This window comes from Typopeltis vanoorti, chromosome 9 (assembly GCF_054136105.1).
Source record: "Typopeltis vanoorti isolate ZY-2024b chromosome 9, IOZ_Tvanoo_1.0, whole genome shotgun sequence".
In the NCBI taxonomy this organism is placed as follows: domain Eukaryota; kingdom Metazoa; phylum Arthropoda; class Arachnida; order Uropygi; family Thelyphonidae; genus Typopeltis; species Typopeltis vanoorti.
The window spans coordinates 88,285,346-88,308,486 of record NC_143557.1 but is presented as its reverse complement, the minus strand read 5'-3'; the positions used below and the strand labels follow the sequence as shown (position 1 = coordinate 88,308,486).

At 39.3% G+C, this 23,141-nt stretch overlaps 1 protein-coding gene across 2 annotated transcripts in view; it reads left to right on the top strand.

Annotated features, from left to right (window-relative positions):
• Positions 1–1,315: 1,315 nt before the first annotated feature.
• The window catches only part of LOC150103231 (protein NipSnap homolog 3A-like), a 147,923-nt gene continuing 126,097 nt past the window's right edge, over positions 1,316–23,141 (top strand). For both annotated transcript variants that reach the window (XM_090397645.1, XM_090397644.1), the window contains exon 1: positions 1,316–1,443. In XM_090397645.1, coding sequence (XP_090253771.1) covers positions 1,408–1,443 — 36 coding nt within the window. In that variant the 5' untranslated portion in view covers positions 1,316–1,407. The remainder of the gene's footprint in view (positions 1,444–23,141) is intronic.

The following is a 23,141-nucleotide window of genomic DNA, read 5'->3' as shown; positions in this document are numbered from 1 at the left end:
AGATGGGTAGAATCAAGGCAACAATTGATAGCTAGTGGTGTTCCCCAAGATTCACTGGTGGGACCACGACTGTTTAATTTTTACATAAATGATATAGGAAATAACTTGAAAGAAAATATTCAGTTGTTTGCTGATGATGCGAAATTAGGTAAAGTAATAGTTAATCAAGGCGATTTGGAGAGTTTGCAGGACGATTTAAATAGACAGTCAGTTCAAAAAACAACAACAAAAAAAAAACTAGGTATCACTTTAATGTGGAGAAATATAAAGGTATGCATTCTGTGATAAGTATATTAGAAGCTGTGTATCACATTGATGGCACTGTAGTTTAGGAACAGATGAAGTTAGAGATTTAGGGATGGTGGTAGACAGAGAGTTAAAGTTTAAAGGGCATATTGCTAAGGTTGCTAAATTAACAAATAAAATTACTTGGCATTGAACAAAGCACTAACAAATAGAGATAAGGAAATTGTTATTCCTCTGTATTAGGCCCTGATACATCCATGTCTAGATTACTTTGCTCAGGTCTGGTCTGCTAGGTTTCTTGAGGATGAGGAAGCGGTGGAGAAAATTTATAGGTAAAGTGGTCATGGTCGATAGAGGGGATATAATAGAAACATTTAAGTTGCTTAAATGGTTTTATAGGATTCGTGCAGGAGAAATGTTTCAGCACTTTGTTAGAGTGGCCAAAACAAGATGTCATCCCTGAAAGTTTGGATAAAAGTGTGGTTACTAAGGGTATGAGGACTAGGTTTTTTTTCTTGGAGAGTTGTGAATGCTTTGTATGTTAATGAGGTAAAGGAGATATCTCCCGCGATGAGTCTTCGGACTACATGCAGGTGCCCGCACTACAACAACAATAATAATACTGGGGAAGATGCCAGCTGAGTATGGCTGCCGATATACTCAAAAGCTAAGCTAAGAAGACTATCACCTACTCTCTCAAAGGGAAAGGTGATAGGGATTATTTTTATTTATGTCACTGAGATTGTGATCATTATTAAATTTTCAAAGATATAAAATATTCTTTTGATGATAGATATTAAACTTACCCACTAGTATTATGGAACTAATTTGCTTGTGTTATTTCAATTTCCCGAAATTTCAGCCCTGAAAAAAGCTGCTATCCCTGCTGACAAAAATGAATCAAGATGCCATGAGAAATAAACAAGGTCTTATGTATCTCATCACGAAACTTTTAACGATATTTCGTTTATGTTAGGGATTCTCTTTCATATTTAGAAAGAAAAAAAGGGAAAGATTTTTTATATGCTACTAGTAATTCTTACAATGAATTGAGTATTCTTATCAATGGTTGAATAAGAGTGTAGGGAAAAGCGTTTGTTACTGATATTTTAGTCTATTTTTAATAGTTTTTCTATAAAATTCTGGAAATTAAAATTTGAAATGTTGTTTCAGAGATCTGCTTTTCCTGTTCAAAAAGTAGGCATCTATTTATTTATTCTTCACATTTTATTGTTTAATTGAATCCCCCCCCCCCCGGTCCTCGCGGATGGAAGAGGATAACGAAAGTGTGTGTGTCTGAAATGCGTGATTCCGGAACTTTTGTGACACCTCACAAAGTTTAATAATTTTGTATCGAAACATTATCTTAACTTATTTTTAAAATCCGGAAACTGATAAAAACAAAAGCGTAAAAAACTGCTGAATTCAAAGAGAATCCAGTTATTTTGTATTCAGTAATTATTATAGTTGAATGCAAAACGTCGTGTGTGTGAGAGAGAGACTTGACGGAGGGAGGAGAAAACTTAGGGTCTGTAACATAGGGGAACAGTGAGGGATTCCGAAGTCGCATCTACCACATAAATTTGATGTCCCAGATTGAAGTATCACAGAAAAATACTGAGAAAGTGATCTTCCGCATTCAAGGTGTTAATTCACATTCCAGTTTTTAAGCTTGACTTGCAAGAAGCTTTTGGTATATCTGAATTTCCCAGCTTTAATGAAAATGTTTGAAACAGTTCTCAACAAAGTATAGGACTTGCTGGGAGGCACTAAAAAATAAAGTACAAGTCTTTCCTTTTTTACATTATTTTGGTACTGTTATATAAGGTTCTTCTTATTAAAGGGCCCTGAATGAAATCTGAATGCAAGATGAGTCCTTGACTCCCTGGAGGTCTCAAATAATAATAATAATAATAATAATAATATGATGTGACTCCACTTCAATACAGCAAGCATTATCCCACCGTATATCAGTTTTGTTGCTGGCATTTCATTGTGTGTGTGTCTGTCTGTCTCTCTTTCTCAGTTGCATCATTTGATTTTTATTCAGATGCTGTCACTGGCTATATTTTTTTTTACCAGACTATACCTTGAATTTAAAAAAAAAAATTAAAAAAAAAATACATACAGGAGAGGTTGGTTGATCAACCTATAGTTCATTAGTACCATATATGGGTAATGAGTTGGGAAAGGAGAAACTTGTTTGCATTTGATCTAAAAGCCTGTATATTGTATTCCTTGAGGAACACATCAGGGGGAGAGACTGTTCCACAATGCAGCAGTAGCAGGGATGAAGGAGGAGAAAAAGAAACTTGTTCTGTGGGTTTCAAGGTGTACTGTGAAGGGATGTTGGGTGGCAGCTGCACATTTTCCAACAGACTTAGCAGCAGTTCTCAAATTAATTATTAAAAAATTATCAAAAGAGAAACAAGTCAGGGAATGTGGAGGATGGTAACAAAGAAATGTATAAGCAAATTGAGTTAGTGAACAACAGAAGGATGATCATTATGGGTGACTTTCATTAGGGGAATAAAGACTGGGATGTATAGATGGTATCCAGAATAAGGAAGAATTTCTTGAGTTCTTTGGGAACAACTGCCTTAAGCAGTATGTGACAGAGGGCACATGAGGAACAAGAGACTTAGATCTGATTATATCTCCAAAGAATGTGATTGCAAATGGATTCTCTGACAATGTTAAAAATCTTCAAAGACAAGGTGGAGCTATAGCATGGAAGAATGGGCATTTAAGTGGAAAAGAAATAAATGCTTGGATTCTTGTTTTGTCTGGTCAGGAATTATTTAACAGTAGCAATGTCTGAACGTATTCCAAATGTCAAAAAGCTAAATAAGGTAGGTCGGAAATGGAGCAATGAAGAGATTAATAGTATGTAACCTTAAAGAAGACACACTATGGAAGCAGCACAAGATAAAAAGTGCTAATAATCTGTTGCATGAAAAGTACAAAGAAGAGGTCAGGAAACTGATAAGGTCAGTATGGACAGCAAAAGGGCACTCTGAGCATAAATTAGCAATTAGGCCTGGAAAATTCTTAGAAAGTTATTTTAATATATGGTAATTAAGAAGGAAAAAAAAGAATGAATGATTATGGTAAATCATAAATGTTCTGTAACTTAAATATCAGCTTATCATATGACACCCTATGATTGCCTTTTATAATAAAGTGACAAGAGCAGTTGATGAGGGAAAGGCATATACTGCCATTTTTTTGGATTTTGCAAAGGCATTTGAACTACTAAAGCAAGAGTGCCCCTTAACAAATCCATGTTGATTCTCACAGATAACATTACCTTCACTACCCAACGCTGTATATAGTCCCTCACTAATTTCTCCAAGACCTTAACAACTACTGATGACACACAAACAGGCCTATAATTAGACACTTCCAGTCTACTACTGCCCTTATGCAATGGCAACAAACCAGAAAACTACCAACCAATTGCCCTGCTTAGCACTTGCTATAAGCTCCTAGAAAGCCTCATCCTTAATAGAATTGTCCCTAAGATAATAGAACAAGTCCCAGTGGAACAGCCTGGATTCATACATAAACAAATTCAGACACTCACCACACATATAGAGGCAGACTACTAACAATGCTGGAAAACAGCTTTAGCTTTTGTAGATCTTACCACAGCTTATGACACGGTCTGGAGGCATGGCATAGTCTGCAAGTTGCTCCGTGCAGTCTCATGCAAAACAATAGCAAAACTAATCGATAACATGCTAAGCAACCGCCTGTTCCAAGTGTATATGGATGAGAACAAAAGTAAACAAAGAACACTGAATAATGGATTACCACAAGGGTCTGTTCTGGCTCCCCTCCTTTTTAACTTATACATCGCAGATGTATAAGTTAAAACAATAACTAGGCTAAGTTAAGTTAAACAATAACTAGGCTAAGTTAAGTTAAACAATAACTAGGCTAACAAATAACTCATGGTCTACTTCAACCACAAACTGCTACACTACAACAGATTCCCGAAATATCTGGATGTCACTCTAGATAGAGCACTATCTTTTAAACCACATCTCATTAACACAGCATCCAAGCTAAAAACAAGAAACAATATACTGCAAAATCTATGTGGAACAACTTGGGGTGCCTCGGCAATAATGCTTCGCTGCACTACTCTTGGCTTCGTTTACTCTACAGCTGAATACTGCTCACCCATATGGCTGAACAGCGCCCATGTGTATTTGGTTGATGCTCAGCTTAACATCACTATGCCTTATTTCTGGAACTGTAAAATCAACCCCAACCTACTGGCTCCCAGTGATAAGCAACATCCTGCCTCCACACATCCATTGATCCAACTTTCTTCTACATGAATACAGCAAAATCATGGAAATCCAAAATCTTCCAATCCATGAAGACATCCCACCCTTTGAAATAAACAGGCTAAAGTTAAGGCACCCTCCAATCTTAACAGCAAAAAATCTTGCAAAGACAAGTTTCAACATGAAGGAGAAGTGGAAAGAGTCCTGGTGTAACACTTCAACAGGGATCTTCCATGAATTAGTGGACCCAACACAGATACCTTCGGGTTTTGACCTACCTCGGAAAACTTGGTCTGCCCTTAACTGAATCTGCACCAACCATGGCAGATGTGCACACCACCTTTACAAATGGGGCATGATTGCCTCACCCAGGTGTGACTGTGGATCATGCCACCAGACAATTAATCATATTACAGCAGAATGTGTCCTACGTGCATACAGTGGAAACCTGTCAGACTTCATCCGTGCTAAACCAAGTGCAGTCGACTGGATAATCAACCTAGACATTCAGTTGTAGCCTATTCTTGAGTGTCTCTTTTATGACTGTATTATGTCTTGTTATTGTACATATGTCTATTACTATGTCCATATATATTAAGGATTAATGTAATATAATTTTTCATGTGTGAGCCATATGCTAAATAAATAAATAACCTTCCTTCCATTCCCTGGGCACCTTTCCTGTAGCCAGACTTTCATTAAAAAGCCAAGTCATAGGAGCTGTCAGTTCCTTAGCACATTCTGTCAGAATTTGTGGTGAAATACCATCCAATCCCACAGCTCTACTGACATCCAGGCAGGGGCCGGGCCCCACCTATATTTGTATAACTAGCCTAATTATTGTAGTTTTAAAAAATATGTTTCTTGTAATTATTTTTTGATCTATTTCTAACACGTTTTATTGTATAATAAAAAAATTACTGTAGTATTTTGTGTCAATATTGTATAATGCGACTTAGTATACGGTCTCTGGGGCCAACGTGTAGAACACAAGGCATGTGAACTAGCGATCATGTTTGTTTACCGGGCGCAACGCTTATCTTGGGGCCAGTTTAGTCTGGCCCAGTCACTGTGTTGGCATGTACGTACATAGCACGCAATTCTTTGATTGTGAAGCACGTGCACTAGAGATCATGTTTGTTTACTGGGTGCAATGCTTATCATGGGGCCAGTTTAGTCAGGCCCAGTCACTGTGTTGGCACTAACGTACATAGTGCACGATTCTTTGATTGTGAAGCACTTGCACTAGCAATCATGTTTGTTTACTGGGCACAACGCTTATTTTGGGGCCCGTTTAGTCTGGCCCAATCACTGAGTTTGTACGTAAATAGCGCATGATTCTTTCGTTGACAATGAAAGAATTGCGCTATGCCCACAACTGCAAATCTTTCGAGTTTTCGTGTTATTAATACGTTGAGCCCATATATGTTACGTCCTAACAATTTTAAAAAATTAATAGCTCAATGCATCAATGGATTCTGACTAAACAACTATAAATCAGTAATAGAACCCGCTATATAAATATAAAAAAAAATTAAGTTGTTTTTGGCCCCTGGCCCCACCTGTTTCTATTGTCACCAGCTGCCACTGCATCCAGGGTACTCAGTAACACACTCTCTACACCTCTAAACCTTGAACCAGCCCTTTCCCTCTAGTATTAAAACTTACTTCTCCAGAATGAAATACTCCAATAAAGTGTTTATTGAACAACTCCACTATGTCTTTTGCATCAATCAGTCTATTCCCATTTTTATCCCATCATTCTTCCACAATCATTTGTCCTTCTACTGTGGCCAGTAGTAGGAGAAAATTCCCTACGATTATCTTCAGATTTTAGTGCCAGTCTCTTCTCATATTCCAATTTTGCCTTCCTTACCATATTAGTCACTCTCCTGGCCTTTGTGCATCTGCTCTCTATCCCTTTCCTTATAGCTCTTTCATAACCTCTTTTTCACCTGCAGTTCCTGCTTGATATTGTTTATCATCCACTTTACACCAAATTGTGTCCTCTTCTTCACTCATGGAATACAGCTTACTATTGTTGCTAGCAAATATTCCTTCATAATTTCCCAAGCACCAGTGATATCCCATCCTTCCAATTCTGCCCTCCATAGAACCGCCAAAAGTCAATATCTGAGATCCACATATGTTCCCTTTTCTCTGATACTCTTGCATGTCTGTTCATCTTCCAACTCAAAACTGCATGGTCACTCTCTCCAACAGGGGGGGGGGAGGAGGAGAGAGATGTCATCTCAGTTATTATCAGCTGTTCTGATGCTATGACCAAATAAAAAATCTTGAATCTCTTGTTTCCTCTATTACATGTTGCCTAAGACATCTGTCCCTCAAGAATTCCAGAAATTCCATTTCCTTATTACTAAATGCATTTTCCTCTTCTCAACTTATACTACTGTAGTTAAAATCTCCCATAACAATCATTCTTCTTGCACTTGCCAAGCTCAACTGCCTAAACATCTCCTGTTTCCCACCCTCTGTGTTCCTTGGCTTGTAGCAACATCTCACTAAATATCCTGTCTTGCCCACCTCTACCTAACACCATATGCTTTCAAAACCATTAACCAAAACTGCCTTCCAAAGCCTCTACTCTTAGAGGACATAAGTCATCACTTATCATAAGCAGTACTCCACCACCATGTTTTCTCTTCATATCCTGCCAAAAAATGCTGTACCCTGCTACTTCTATTCCTGTTATTATATATCATCTTCTGTCAACCACATCTCAGAAATCCCAATAATCTTTGGCCAGGCTGATGCGATCAGTGCCACCAATTCGTCTCCTTTATTTGGCATTAGTATAAAGCATAAAAATGTCACTGCTTCTATACCTATCATTATCCCCTCCAGACTCCACTTGACTCAGTGTTACCTGATGTCATTTCCCCCTTCTTCCAAGTACCCATTCCCACAAGAGGCCACCCCTGCTACCATCTACCCTGGGAATTCTAGTTTCCCTGCATTGACACACTGACTCATTCAGAAAACAGCAATCTCTCCAGATGCCTACGTCCTTCCTCATTCAAATGCAAGCAGTCTCTGTCCTCAAATGTTCTCCAAGCATCCACATATTCCTGTCCTCTCTTCTGACACATTCTGGCTATTATGCTATTCATTATTACTGCTCTTCTGCTCAGCTCATCATTATGATACCTGGTTAACACACACACACTATCTTTCCTCTCTGTGTTTTCTTTTGTATAACCTCAAGCATGAATCTCAGATCTCTCGCCACCGATTTACACTGCCTCTCAAGTCATTCGTGCCCACCATCCCAATCATCTCATCCACCCTTTCACCCTGCTTAATTGCCATAGCCACACTTTCTATCGTTCCTCCAGGCTAACACTCTTCTGGCATCCTATCTTGCACACCACGGATCATCTAGTCTCCATACATCATACCTCTTACCACTCTGTTCCTTGATTGCTCACTTGCATTCCTTACTCTCTCTCTCTCTCTGTGTTTCCCCTATTTACCTGCCATCCTGGCATCACTTTATCCCTGGTTCCAGCACTCCCTCACATTCTTCTCATTCCCTCTCTCTCTCTCTCCAACTGTTTCCATTCTCTCCTCTTCTATCATTCCCATACTTCTCTCTTATTCTCTCTCTTCTACTGTTTCTATTTTCTCCTCTTTTATCATTCCTATAACTCTCTCACTCCTACTTAGATTCTCCTTATTCTTTCAAGCATCCTGCTCATTTTACTTCTCATCTCATTCCTGAGACATTCCAACTCCTCTTTCAGCTCATCTATCTCTCTGCAAGTTAGCCACTCCTTCTTGCCATTCATCCTCCCAATCAAGGCAATTTCTTAAAACTTCACAATCATTCAAGCCTTCCACACTTCCCACTCTTATTTTTTCATTCATATTGCACTCGTTAAAAATAATCAATGCCACCAGTACCCAGGGTTCCCAGGTGGGCAACCTCCCAAGTACTAACTGGCTCAGGTTCAGTGATCAGATGAGAACTGGTGTTTCAAACCGATTATCTTTTATTTCCGGAGAGTTTGTGTTTGTGGTGTAGTGGTTATCACATCCGCTTTACATGTGGAAGATCCCAGGTTCGATATACCCAGTGAAAAGTCATCTACCTGACAGTACATGACTTTTCACTGGGGAGTTCTTTCACTTGGTGGAACAGTGGGAAGGAGTGATGACAAGGGGGCCATCCCTGAAGCTGTGAGCAAGAGGGTGAGGAGTGGTTTCTTTGCATGGAGGGTGGTTGAACCATGGAATGCATTGCCTGATAGAGTGGTGAGAGCAAGAATGGTCGATGAGTTCAAGGAGTGGTATGATATACTTAGTGTTTCCTAGGAAGGTCCTCCCACGATGAGTCTCTTTACTCCATGGAGGCCTAAAGAATAATAATAACAATTAATAGTTACAATACAGAATTGGATTGATAATAGCAGTGTGTTCTGTAATGGTTAGCTATGAGTTTTTAAAAAGGAAGATTGTTTTACCAATTATGTACTACAAGGTGACATTGAATAAAGGAGATGCATATGCCATGGTATACTTAGATCTTGCTAAGGACTTTGATAGTTTGCCCACAACAAGTTGGTAACTAATTTGAAATAGATGGGATTAGATTCTAGATTATTGAGTTGGATAGGCAGTTGGCTATGGCTGTTAGATAAGTATCAGTAAGTTGTTATGTTTGCAGCAGTGTCCTGAAAGAGGAAAGTCACTAGTTATGTGCTGCAGAGACCTGTTTTGAGGCCGTTTACTGCAGATGATGTAAAATTGGGAAGAACAGTAAAGAATTAAGCATGTGTTGTGAACCCCCCCTACAAGAGAATCTAATAGACTGCAAACAGGTGATCAGAGCTACTAATTCAGTTTTGAAAAGTGCAAAATTCAGTTTTGAAATTTGGTAATCAAGGATGAAATGCAAAGTATACAGTTAGTAGGAAATTTTTGAAGGAGGTGGAGAACATAAAAAATCTGGGAATAGCGGTAACAGATAGGGATCTGAAGTGAAATCATTCCATCAGATTATGTGACGGTTATACTTGTTTAGTTATGCATGTGCAGGTCCTCTTTCATAAAGATGACTTTGACATGTAGCTGGTCACTTGGTTTTCATGCCTTTAACATGTAGAAGTAATCTGGTCACTGGTTTTCATGGGTATTAGGATATATTAGAAATGCTTTTAAGGTAGTTCCAGTCTGTGAAATGTGGGAGGAGGAACAGATTAAAGAACTGTTATTTCTAGAGCCTCTGAATAGGAGAAGGAAGGAGGAGATATAATTGAGACATGCAAGTTGGTAACAGATTGCTACCAGCTAAATATTTAATAGATTTTTCATAGAATAGAGGGACACAGGGTTAGAACAAGAGATCATCCCCAGAAATTGTATAAAGAGGGTGTGAGCAAAGGAGTGAGAAGCAGGTTCATTGAATGGAGAGTGATTAGTGAGTGAAGCATTACCAGTGTGTGTGTGGAATCTGAATGAATTAAAGGTAATGTTCAATGACCTTGGTATGTGACAGTGAGGACATCTCACAAGTGGTGGACAAGGACCTTAAATTCAGGGGACACATCGCACAAACTGTGAAGTCATCACATTGGACATTGGCAATGATGCTGAAAACCCTGACATTCAGATATAAAGAAGTTCTGATTCCATTGTATAAGACCTTGATTAGGTCTCATATGGATTATTATTATTATTATCCAAAGACCTCATGGAGTCAAAGACTCATCTGGGAGGTCCTTTTATCACACACAGAACTCATCATACTGTGTCTTAAACACACTCAAACTCCCTGCAGACACCACACTTTCAGGCAAGGTATTCCAATCATTCACAACTGCACGAAAAAAACCTGCCTCTCACACCCTCTTTATACAGTTTCCAGGGATGACCTGTGGTTCTCCCCCTATCTTATGTAGAACTTCTCCAGCATTAATTCTATAGCAACCCCTTACCAACTTGTAGGTCTCTATCATATCTCCCCTCTTCCTCCTGTCCACCAGACTGCAAATTGCATCTCCTCAATCTTTCCTCATGTTCGTCATTCCAGAGGTCAGAAACTACTTTAGTCAATCACCTTTGGACCCTTTACAACATCTCTTCATCCTTCTGAAAACCAGGTGACCTAATCTGGGCACAATAGTTTATGTGTGGCCTAATCAAAGCCTTATACGATGGAACAAGAATCTCCCTACTTCTACACGTCAGTGTCCTCTGCATCATTCTCAGAAGCCTTTGTGTTGTCTTCACAATTTTGGCTATGTGTCCAATAAATTTCAGATTCTTATCCACTATCACCTCCAGATCTCTTATTTCCTCCACCTCCAACAATATATCCTCACTAAGTATAAATTCTATACTTGGTAAGGTATAAACAATAAAATTTGTTTTCCAAAGTTTAAAACCTTACATTTTGCAACATTGAACTCACATTCCGATTTCTGTGCCGAATCACTCAATTTATTCTAGTCTTCTTGTAAGGCCATAACATCTTCACTACTCTTTATGGTTCGTCCCAACTTTGCATCATCTGCAAACAACTGAATATCTCCATCCAAATCTTCACCAATATCATTAATATACAAGTTAAACAGTAATGGCCCTAAAACAGACCCCCTGAGGCACTCCACTAGTGACCTTCCTTTTTCTGGATATCGCTCCCCCTTACACAACTTGATGATACCTATCAGATAGCCGATCTCCAATCCAATGCACTAGTCTAATATCCAACCCCATCTGCTGTAGTTTGACTGTCAATTTATCATGAGGTACTCTATCAAAAGACTTTGCGAAATCCAAGTATATTACTGTGTATCCTTCTCCTCTGTCCAAGGAAGTAGTCACTTTATTGTAATAAGTAAGTAGATTACTAAAACATGACCTCCCTTTAGCAAATCCATGCTGTCCATCAAAGATAATACCATTGTTGTCAGCCCCACTCTGGATCCTAGTTGTGTAAGGGGGAGCGATATCCAACTTTTTTCTCTGTATCATTGGAAATAACTCCATGGTTATTTCCAACAAGTGGAAATAACCAACTCCATGAGGTCTACAAAGACCAGACAAGGAGGGTGACTTAGTTGGTGAGGATAGCTAAAGAGAGGTATGAACAGCAGTTAGCAAATTTGCCAAAAAAGAATCCTAAGGAGTTCTTTCGAAATGTAGCCAGCAAAAGTAAGAATGATTATGGAAGGATAACATTGCTTGGAGAAAATGATATAAAGACAGCTGTTGCAGAATGTGTGGTAGAGATACTTAATGAGCAGTTCATAAAGGTCTTTCAATCTTGTGAATGTGACTTCATGGAGAGATTTTGAGCAGTTGATGATGGGGGAGGAGAGACTGACTGTAAGTGAGCAAGAGGTGTATGGAGAGTTGAGTAAACCATATGTTAATAAGGCTGTGGAACTTGATAATATATCACCACGTATTCTGAAGGAATGTGTCAGGGAGTTGACACCTGCCTTGACATATTTTTTTAATACATCTTGCACTCGGTCAAGTTCCTAAGGAGTGGAAGGAAGGCAAGATTGTGAAACTTCATAAAGGAGGTGATTAAACTCAAGCATCAGACTATAGGCCTATCTGTGTGTGTCAGGTGTTGCCCTCCTTCCACTCCTTAGGAACTTGACCGAGTGCAAGATGTATTAAAAAAATATGTCAAGGCAGGTGTCAACTCCCTGACACATTCCTTCAGAATACGTGGTGATATATTATCAAGTTCCACAGCCTTATTAACATATGGTTTACTCAACTCTCCATACACCTCTTGCTCACTTACAGTCAGTCTCTCCTCCCCCATCATCAACTGCTCAAAATCTCTCCATGAAGTCACATTCACAAGATTGAAAGACCTTTATGAACAGCTCATTAAGTATCTCTACCACACATTCTGCAACAGCTGTCTTTATATCATTTTCTCCAAGCAATGTTATCCTTCCATAATCATTCTTACTTTTGCTGGCTACATTTCGAAAGAACTCCTTAGGATTCTTTTTTGGCAATTTGCTAACTGCTGTTCATACCTCTCTTTAGCTATCCTCACCAACTAAGTCACCCTGCTTGTCTGGTCTTTGTAGACCTCATGGAGTTGGTTATTTCCACTTGTTGGAAATAACCATGGAGTTATTTCCAATGATACAGATAAAAAAGTTGGAAATAACCAACTTTTTTCTCTGTATTGCATGCTTAATCTCTTTATTCATCCATCTCACACCTACCTTATTTAACCTTTCTCACCCTTGGAATACATTTAGACATTGCATCTACTAGATAATTTTTGAAAATCCCCCAAGCTGCATTGATCTCTTTTCCAGCTAACTCCTCATTCCATGCTACACCTGAAAGCTGTCTCCTGAGCTGTTCCATAATCACCCCCTTGTAGTTCCACATATACCCTTTTCTCACAGAGGTCCTCACTCAATTGTTGTGCACAGATTTGGTCATGGGTTTCATGGTGATGAGGATATGCTAGAAAGGGTCCAGAGCAGAGACAATTTACAAAAGTGGTCTTTGGAATGTGGAGTATGAAGACAGATTAAAAGAATGTAAATTGCAAGCCTCAGGAAGAGGGAACCATGTTATAATAGAGACATAAATTAGTTAGGTTTTATTATCAGGTTCACATGGAAGAAATTTTTCATACATTGGGAGGGGAGGGGGACATCCCTGGAAACTATAAGGAAGGTGAACAGAGGATTGAGAAGCAGGTTCTTAGCATGGTGAGTGGAATGCCCTGCTTGAATGTGTTGCGAATATAGACACAATGAATTAGTTTAAGGCATGGTTGGATGAGCTTTGTGTCTGATAATATGTACCTCCCACAATGTGTCTCTGACTCGTGGGAGGTATATACTATCAGACAAAGGTGGTCAGATGTTAATAATAGTAATAATAAATATATTTTATGCATTAGTTGTACTATTAATTCAATGTGGATCCCATTTCTTTCTGAACTCAAGTGTTTCATCTTCCATCAGGCAAATTAGGCAAAGAATTCACAAAAAAAAGTTTTAGGCAACATTTAGCAGCAAAAGTATAATAAGATGCTGGTATAACTCTGCTGCGATGTTTTCAGCTTGAAACCAAACCTCAAGGAAGCAGAATTCTGACAGTATTTTACATAACCATGGCATTAAACTTTTGCAAATTCACCAAGGATGTTATACCAACAAATCAGGTGCCATTTTAGGCTAGGATAATAATTTAAAACAGTTGACTTTTATATACAAATTGTTTGTAATTAATAGAAATGTACAGATTCCTGTTAAAATGCAATGTATGTTCTAAGTAATTGTAGAAGTCATAGTATCTCAAGAAGGATAATTAAGCAGTCCACTGAGAGCATAATTTATACATGCAAATTGTACACATAGTAAAAATAGTGAAAGCTTAAATTTTACAAGCCCACTTAGCCCTAACTAACTTTTTGAATACAGTAGAGTAACTATTCTCCACCATTAACAATCACTGACAACACTATGACAATCATCCAACACCATGAATAATTTTAATAGGCATTTAGGGAAAAGAGTATATCAGCCAACTGCTATGATCTTGCATTCTCTAGCACTATATATTGTTTAAAATAATGTGAGTTCTATGGTCGATATTCCCAAGTTGTGGGATTAAAAACCTAAGTTTCCAGGAGAGGGGAGTACTCCTCCTTATCCATGCCAGTTATTCACTAACTCAGCACACCGGTTGAAGAAAGGCTTAAGTTGTTGGAGAAGCTTGTGAGAACTAGGATCCAGAGTTGGGTTGACAACAATGGTATAATCTTTGATGGACAGCATGGATTTGCTAAAGGGAGGTCATGTTTTAGTAATCTACTTACTTATTACAATAAAGTGACTGCTTCCTTGGACAGAGGAGAAGGATACACAGTAATATACTTGGATTTTGCAAAAGCTTTTGATAGAGTACCTCATAATAAGTTGACAGTCAAACTACAGCAGATGGGGTTGGATATTAGATTAGTGCATTGGATTGGAGACTGGCTATCTGATAGGTATCAACAAGTTGTGTATGGGGGTGCAATATCCAGGAAAAGGAAAGTCACTAGTGGAGTGCCTCAGGGGTCTGTTTTAGGGCCATTACTATTTAACTTGTATATTAATGATATTGGCGAAGATTTGGATGGAGATATTCAGCTGTTTGCAGATGATGCAAAGTTGGGACGAACCATAAAGAGTAGTGAAGATGTTGTGGCCTTGCAAGAAGACTTGAATAAATTGAGTGATTGGGCAAGCAAATGGGGATGTGAGTTCAATTTTGCAAAATGTAAGGTTTTAAAATTTGGAAAACAAAGATGGGATGCAGAATTTATGCTTGGTGAGAATATATTGTTGGAAGTAGAGGAAATAAGAGATCTGGGGGTGATAGTGGATAAGGATCTAAAATTTAGGGGACACATTGCCAAAATTGTCAAGATAACACAAAGACTTCTGGGAATGATGCGGAGGACACTGACATGTAGAAGTAGGGAGTTCTTGTTCCATTGTATAAGGCTTTGATTAGGCCACACATGGACTATTGTGCCCAGATTTGGTCACCTGGTTTTCAGAAGGATGAGGAGATGTTGGAAAGAGTCCAAAGGCGACTGACTAAGGTAGTTTCTGACCTCTGGAATGTCGAGTATGAGGAAAGATTGAAAAGATGTAATTTGCAGGGTCTAGTGGAGAGAAGGAAGAGGGGAGATATGATAGAGACCTACAAGTTGGTAAGGGGTTGTTATAGGATCAATGGTGGGGAAGTTCTACAGAGAGTAGTGGGAGATCAGGGGAGAACCAGAGGTCATCCTTGGAAACTGTATAAAGAGGGTGTGAGTAGGGGAGTGAGAGGCAGGTTTTTTTCGTGCAGAGTTGTGAGTGATTGGAATGCCTTGCCTGAGAGTGTGGTGTCTGCAAGGAGTTTGAATGTGTTTAAGACATGGTATGATGAGATGTGTGTGAGATAAAAGGACCTCCTAGATGAGTCTTTGACTCCATGAGGTCTTGTTTAATAATAATAATAGTAATAAAAGTTCCTCTATTCTGTGAGTAAGATTGAATGTATAATAGTCTTTCCGAGTGGTCTGACTGTGTGCAAACACCATTTTTGTAGGACCACACAGGTCTGTTGAATATGTACACCCTCTGTCCAAAAAGAAACCGAACTTTTTGAAAATAGAAGAAACTAGTGGCATTACCTATTGAATCTTTTTGTCGTCAAAAGCGGCAACCTTCATTGGTGTTGTGTCAACTGTTTATGACATTTGTTATAAATTTCATTAGAATTTCAAGCCGAGTTATAGTGCCAAGAGTGACAACGTGTTTTGACGAACGGTTGGAAAATGAATTTCAAACAAAGAGCAGCAATTGACTTTTGTGTTAAACTTGGTAAAAGTTTTACCGAAACACATCATATGCTTCAAAACACATACAGTGATGAATGCTTATCCCGTACTTAAGTTTATGAGTGGTTCAAGCAATTTCAAAGTAGTTGTGAGACGCTTCAGGATGACGAAAAGCTGGGCCGTCCAAAAACTGGACTGAGCGAGGTTAACATCCAAAAAGTGCGTGATTTCACCAAAGAAAACCCGAAATCGTCTATAAGATTGATTGACGATGAATTGAGGATTCCAAAATCAACTGTGCACAACATTTTGACCGAGAGTTTGGGCCTTCGTAAATTGAATTCGCGATTTGTTTCCCACAAGTTGACTAACAACCAAAAAATTTATCAAATTAAACACTGCAAGGACCTCATTAAAACCGCTCGTAAGGGCTCAAACTTCCTTGAAATGATCATTACTGGTGATGAAACATGGTGTTTTGAGTATGAGCCTGAAACAAAGTGCCAGAGTGCTGAGTGGAGACCACCAGAAGAGGAGCATCTGAAAAAAAGTCACTTGGAGAAGTCAAAAGTAAAGACAATGCTGATTTGTTCCTACAATTCCAAGGGCATTATCCACAAAGAATTCGTCCCGCCTGGCCAATGGTGAGTTTTATCTCGAAGTTTTGAAGCGATTGATAACGAGAATTCGTCATGTGCAGCATGAATATCTTGACGATCGACCGTTTGTCAAAACACAGTCACTCTTAGCAATATAACTCCTTATTCCATTTAGCGCCTCTGTAGTGCAATTGGAAGAACGATGGTACATTGCGCCCTTCAATTGGAAAAGGCCTAAGTTCGAGTCTCGTCATGGCGGGAGGAATATCTATATGGACTTTTTCAATCGAAGATGAGTTAGCCGATCTCATAATAAGGTAGCAGGTAACAGGGTTTTTTTCTCCCAGAAAATCTGGTTTTTCATCCCGTACAGACAAATCGGCCCTTCAGAACACACGCAATTTATAGACAAAAAATACTAGCTGTGGTGGTGGTGGTGGGTGGTAGATGGCGCTGATGTAGATGATTGGTAGTAGAGGTTCAGTGTAGTGGTGGAGATGGAGAGATGAGTCTTTGGACTCCTTGGAGGTGTCACAAATAATAATAATAATAATAACTCGGCTTCTAATGAAGCAAATGTTATAAACAGTTGACACAACACTTTCGACAACAAAAAGATAAAACAGGTAGCGCCACTAGTTTCTTATGTTTTCAAAAAGTTTGGTTTCGTTTTGGACAGAGGGTGCGGTATATATATATATATATAAATATATATATATATATAGAAACTTTCTGAGGACAATTCAGCAGAAGTCTAGAAGGACATGGTGTTGGTAAGTAGTATATGAATAATGAGTCTTTGAACTCCTGTCATATAATAAATAATAATATTCCTGGAAACTGTATAAAGAGAATGTGAGTAAGGGAGTGAGAAGCAGGTTTTTTTCATGCAGAGCTGTGAATGATTGGAATGCCTTGCCTGAGAGTGTGGTGTCTGCAGAGAATTCGAGTGTGTGTTACGGTATGATGAGCTGTATGTGTATGATAAAAGGACCTCCCAGATTAATCTTTGACTCCATGGGTTTTGGTAATAATAATAATAATAAATAATGATCTTGGTGTTCCTCCAGAATATGCAAAGTTTCAGTAAGAGGGCAAATACATGTTTAAAAAAATGTATTTGCCTTACATTTCTTAAGAAGTCTGAATCCACCAGTATAATAAGGTATTGAGGTAGTCTAGTAGCACAAAGATGTAGAAAGTTGTCAAAATATTAGAAATGAAGCCATTTTTAAATGCTATATCTGTATTCATAAATTATGGATATTTAAAGAAGCAAAGGAAATAGTATTAACATTCAATGTTTAATTCAGACCATGAACACAAATGAAGCTGACGTAGCTGAAGTAGTAGTAGAGCAAACAGTTTGGTGTCACATTTTAGGATATATATATATAAATTAATTTTGACATATATGAGAGAGAGGAAGCTGTATCACTGTCTGAATATTTCTCTCACCTCTCTAGTGTGTGTCTTCTGAACTGTAAATTTGCATCTTATTCCTGCTTACCAAGTTTTAAAACCTTATACATTATGGGAATGTTTTGCAGGAGGTGAGAAATCTAGAGGTGATGGTGAACAAGGATGTAATATTTAGGAGACACTGCTAAAATTGAGACCACCCCCAATCGATTTTAGCAATGTTTTGAAGGACACTGACATATGAAGGTAAGGAGGTTATCATTCCCTTATACAAGTGAATGATAACATTCTTACTTTTATCAGGCTGTATGCAGATTTGGTCACTTGGTTTTTAAAAGGATGAAAATATACTAGAAAGGGTCCAGAGACAATTGACCAAGGTGGTCGCTAGTCTCTTAAAGATTGAAGAAATGCAATTTTTAGAGGTAATTAATTTTAGAGTTAATCGATAAGGTCTCTGATTGACTTCTTTATAGTCTCAGCAGACCTATTTTCCTCAGTGTTGGAAGTTCGTGTGAGAAGAGGGGCAGAACTGTCAACTGACCATCACCTTGTTGTGTGCACTCTACGGCTTCAGAAACCAGATGCTACCATTAATGCTGGTAGGCCTAAGCACGTGAAATGGGAGACATTGGAAAATGAGGCTGTGAGGAAGAATTTTGCAGATGACATTTCCTCCAGGTTCAAAGAGATTCCTAAGCATACTGCAGTTGTTGAGGAGGAGTGGAAGCTGTTCAGAACAGCTGTCACTGCCTCTGCACTCTCATGCTGTGGCAGAAAGCGGCTCGGCATGGCAACGGGCAGTGAGAAAAGGATACCTTGGTGGAACCAAGAAGTCCAAAAAACACTACGGGCAAAAAAGGAGTCCTACCTAACATGGCTTAGGGTCAGGTCACCTGAGATGTGTTTGCCCTATGCTGAGGCACGAAAAGCTGCTGCTGAGGCAGTAAAGACAGCAAAGCAGAAGGCTTGGGAATCTTTTGGAGAAGGATTACACTCATTCTATGCAAATGCAAACAAGTATTCTGGCAGACCATCCGTTGCCTTCAAGGGAGGAAATCGTGCAAATTAAGGCCGCTGATAGTGCACTTTTAACAACCGAGAAGGATATCCTCCACAGATGGAGGGAATACTTTGAGAGCCTTCTTAACCCGGGTGGCCCAGCAGTTGTGGACATCCAAGAGGTGCAGATCGGGGCAATGACTAGTCTCACAGCAGATGAGGTCCATTTAGCAATAAAATTGCTAAAATCGGGCAAGGCTGCTGGTGATGATGAAATTTGGCCCGAAATGCTAAAAGCCTTAAATCGAGACGGTGTTCTCTGGCTGACTCGAGTATGTCAGGCTGCTTGGATATCTGGGTGAGCACCAAAGCAATGGCAGACAGGCATAATAATACCAGTCTTTAAGATGGGAGACCAGAAGGATTGCAGTAACTATCATGGCATCTCTCTGCTCAGCCTGCCTGGAAAAGTGTATGCTAAGTGCTTGGAAAGACGGTGCAGGAGCATAGTTAAGTCAAAGTTCCAGGAAGAACAATGTGGCTTTCATCCTGGTAGAAGCACAACTGACCAAATCTTCACTTTAAGGCAAGTCTGAGAAATCTTGGAAATATGCCAAGAATGTCTACACATGTTTTGTGGACTTGGAGAAGGCATATGACCGGGTTCCTCGGGATAAGCTTTGGCAAGTAGTACAGGAGTATGGAGTAGATGGCTACCTATTAGCTGCCATGAAGTCCCTGTATGAATGCCCAGAGTTTTGTGTCAGGGTAAACAGCACAAAGTCTGAACCTTTCATAGTCTCCGCTGGCCTCTGCCAAGGGTGTGTTCTTTCACCCCTCCTTTTCATAATATTTATGGACTGGATTGATAGGCACAGCTGAGGCAGTGAGTGTGTCAGAATTGGAAGATGTAGCATTGGATGTCTGCTTTTTGCAGATGACCTAGTTCTGCTTAGCTCTTCCACAGATGACCTCCAGCAGACCCTGGATAGGTTTGTAGCTGTTTGTGCAGATGCCGGAATGAAGATCAATGTGGCCAAAACCGAAACATTTGTGGTCTCAAGACAACCATTCCAGTGCACTCTACATGTAAGTGGAGTCCCAATGAGGCAGGTGGAGAAGTTTAAATATCTTGGGTCCATATTCACGAATGATGGAAAATGGGAAGTAGAGCTGGCTTAGCAAGCTCAATATTGCGGGAGCTTGGCCGTTCGGTAGTATTGAAGTGGGAGTTAAGCCAGAATGCAAAGCTGGCTGTCTTCAATACAGTCTATGACCCCCATCCTCACCTGTGGTCATGAGAGTTGGGTAATGACCGAAAGAATGCAGACACGAATCCAAGCGGCCAAAATGAGATTCCTTCGAGGGGTTGCGGGGCTAACAAGACTCGACAGCATCAGAAGCTCTGCAATTCGGGAAACCCTCAATACTCAGCCACTGCTTCTCCGTGTTGAGAGATCACAGTTACGTTGGTACAGGCACCTGGTCAGAATGCCACAAGAAAGGCTCCCTCAGCAGGGTCTGGCTTGGCAAGGGTCTCCCACCCTTTGCCAAGCCAGAGGGTGGGAGACCACATGGAAGGCCAAGGACTCGCTGGATAGATTATATCCAAAACATTGGGTGGACACATTTGGGAATCCCACCAGAACACCTGAGCTTGGTGGCACAGGATCGTGACCATTGGAAGTTCCTCTTGTAGCTGTTGCCCCCACAACCCAATTAGGAAAGGTGGGCCTTGAAGATGTATGTATGTATGTATTGATAAGAGGAGGGAATGTCATTGAGATATTTAAGTTGATAAGGGATTGTTATTGGATTCATGTGGAATTTTCATAGAATGGGTGGCAGAAACTGAGGCAGAACAAGTGGCCTTCCCTGGAAGCTGTATAAGATGAGGATGGGTTTTTGGCTTAAAGAGTGATTGGTGAGTAGAATTCCACACTTAGTGTGTCTGTGCAAAAATGGAACCTCTTGTGATGAGGTTTTGACCTCATGGATGTCTATGATGTGTGTCATGTCTAAATGTATATCATTCAAACTTTAAGAGTAGTTAGCTGTTTGCTAATGATGTTAATTTGGAGACAGCAGTGTGGGATTTCTGATGTCATGCTGATAGGAGAGGGCTTTGAGCAGATGAACTATGATGTTTTTTTGTCTTGACTAGTGAAAATTCACATATGGCTATAGGAGAATTGGATCAATGAAACTCTCTGCAGTAGGTGGAGAGTGAATTGGAAGCAGAAGTTTGAGGAACATATTACAAAAGCTGTAAGTATTACCCATAAAAATGCTGCCATAATGTGATGGACATTGAGCATTAGGAATGAGGAAGTGATAGTGCTATTGTGAAAGGCCACATCTTGATTTCTCTGATTCACATGTTGTCACCTGGATGTCTAAATGATAAAGAAACTTTAGAGTGAGAACAGAGGTGAGTGAGACTGTCTCGGGACTCTGGAATGTTGAGTATAATACAGATTGTGGAATGTTTTCTCTATAGGATTGGCATATAGGAGGTGAAGAGGTAATATGATTGAAACTAAATTGGTAGAGGATCCTGTCAGAGAGAGAGAGAGAGAGATAGGAGAAATATTGTACAGTGGGAGAATACGAGATCATCCTTGTAAACTGTATACTGATCATTTCGAATAAGGAAGTGTAAACTAGATTTTTTTTTTTTTCCAGGTGCAAATGAAGGGAATATATTGGCAGAGTGGGTAGTGAATGCTCAATGTCAAATGTCTTTAAGATTATGTATGATGTGTATTGTGAACTGTTGAAGTTTGGCTTTTTGGAAAAGCCTTTGACTTCATAGAGGCTCAGAAATAATACTAAGAATTTGCATGGATAGATAATGCAGATTAAATAATCTTTTAAGGATCTGGAGAGCAAAAACAGTAATTTGACTATTAGCAGAAAGAGTAGAAACTTTGGAGATCATTCTATTTAGCACCATCCTAATGGCAAAAGATGATATTGAGAGTTGCTGGTAGAAAGTTGTTCCACATAATAGAATTTGGTTGAGCTTATGATTTGTTTTATCAAGAGGAGAGCTGACATTCATAGTATATTTGAGTGTTGTGAGGATTATAGCAAATACTTCTGCATTTCTTTCAGCTTGATCAACAGAATGGGAAAAGGGAAGTAATTTAAGATATTGAAGGCCCAAGGAATTAACTGCTTACTATTTGAACTGAAAAATCAAATTTCAGTGATAAATAATGAAAGACATCAGACTGATTGTCAAACTTTGGATAATGAACACAGCAAATTAATGCAACAAAATTATAAGCTTTGAAGAGAGAAGATAAAAATGAGGGGATTATAGGTTTGATGGAGCCTCTGTAGCTTAGTCGGTATAGACAAAGCCCTTTGGTCAGAAAGACATGGGTTTGATTCCCTTCCATGATGTGAGGAATCTTTATCTTGTCTCTTTCAACTAAAGGTGAGTTAACCAGTCTCATGGATGTGGAGGTTTTTTCCCTTCCTGTAACACGGGTTTTTCACCCCTCAAAACAAGCAAACCAGTCCTGTGAACATACATGGCTAGAGTGATAAATATACTTATGGAAAGGAAGGCAACGGGAAACCACCTTGCTTCATAATCATCTCCCTGGTATAGTAGTGCATTGCTGCCCCATAATGCTGAAGGAAAAATACATACGTATAGGTTTGATATGTTCTGGCATGATGTTAGAGAATGCTAAACCTAGTGAACATCTGATGAATGTGCATACATCATGCTGCTGAAGGGATCATATAGTATACACTTTTGATAATTGAAGCAGGCAGCTGTTTAGCCACTTTCTATCACAGTTTAGGTTGTGATAGAAATAGCGAATTGGGTTAGATGTCTGTGTTTGTGCATGTCATCTATGTTTGCATTAAGGTCATAAGCATTAGTGAAGTAGATAAGCAATTGTTATTTTTTATGCTTTTCGGCTGATGATTTTGGTGAATTGTTTTTATGATTTTAAAGAATGTGTGAGGTGAATGACTTTTCTGCATGTTTCACACATCAGCACCCAACCACCCCAGCCATTGTGCATCCTCAACACTTCTTCACATGCTACTCATATGCTTGGTCTTCATAAACAATCTGGATGTATAATCAGCAGCAAGATTATTTGCTCACTGCCAGGAAAGCGTCCTAATGTGTTTCCATCAGATTAACTTCCACGTGCAATGTATAGCCTGCCTGCAAACTACTTTGCCTGTACCGTTTTAATGAGGAAG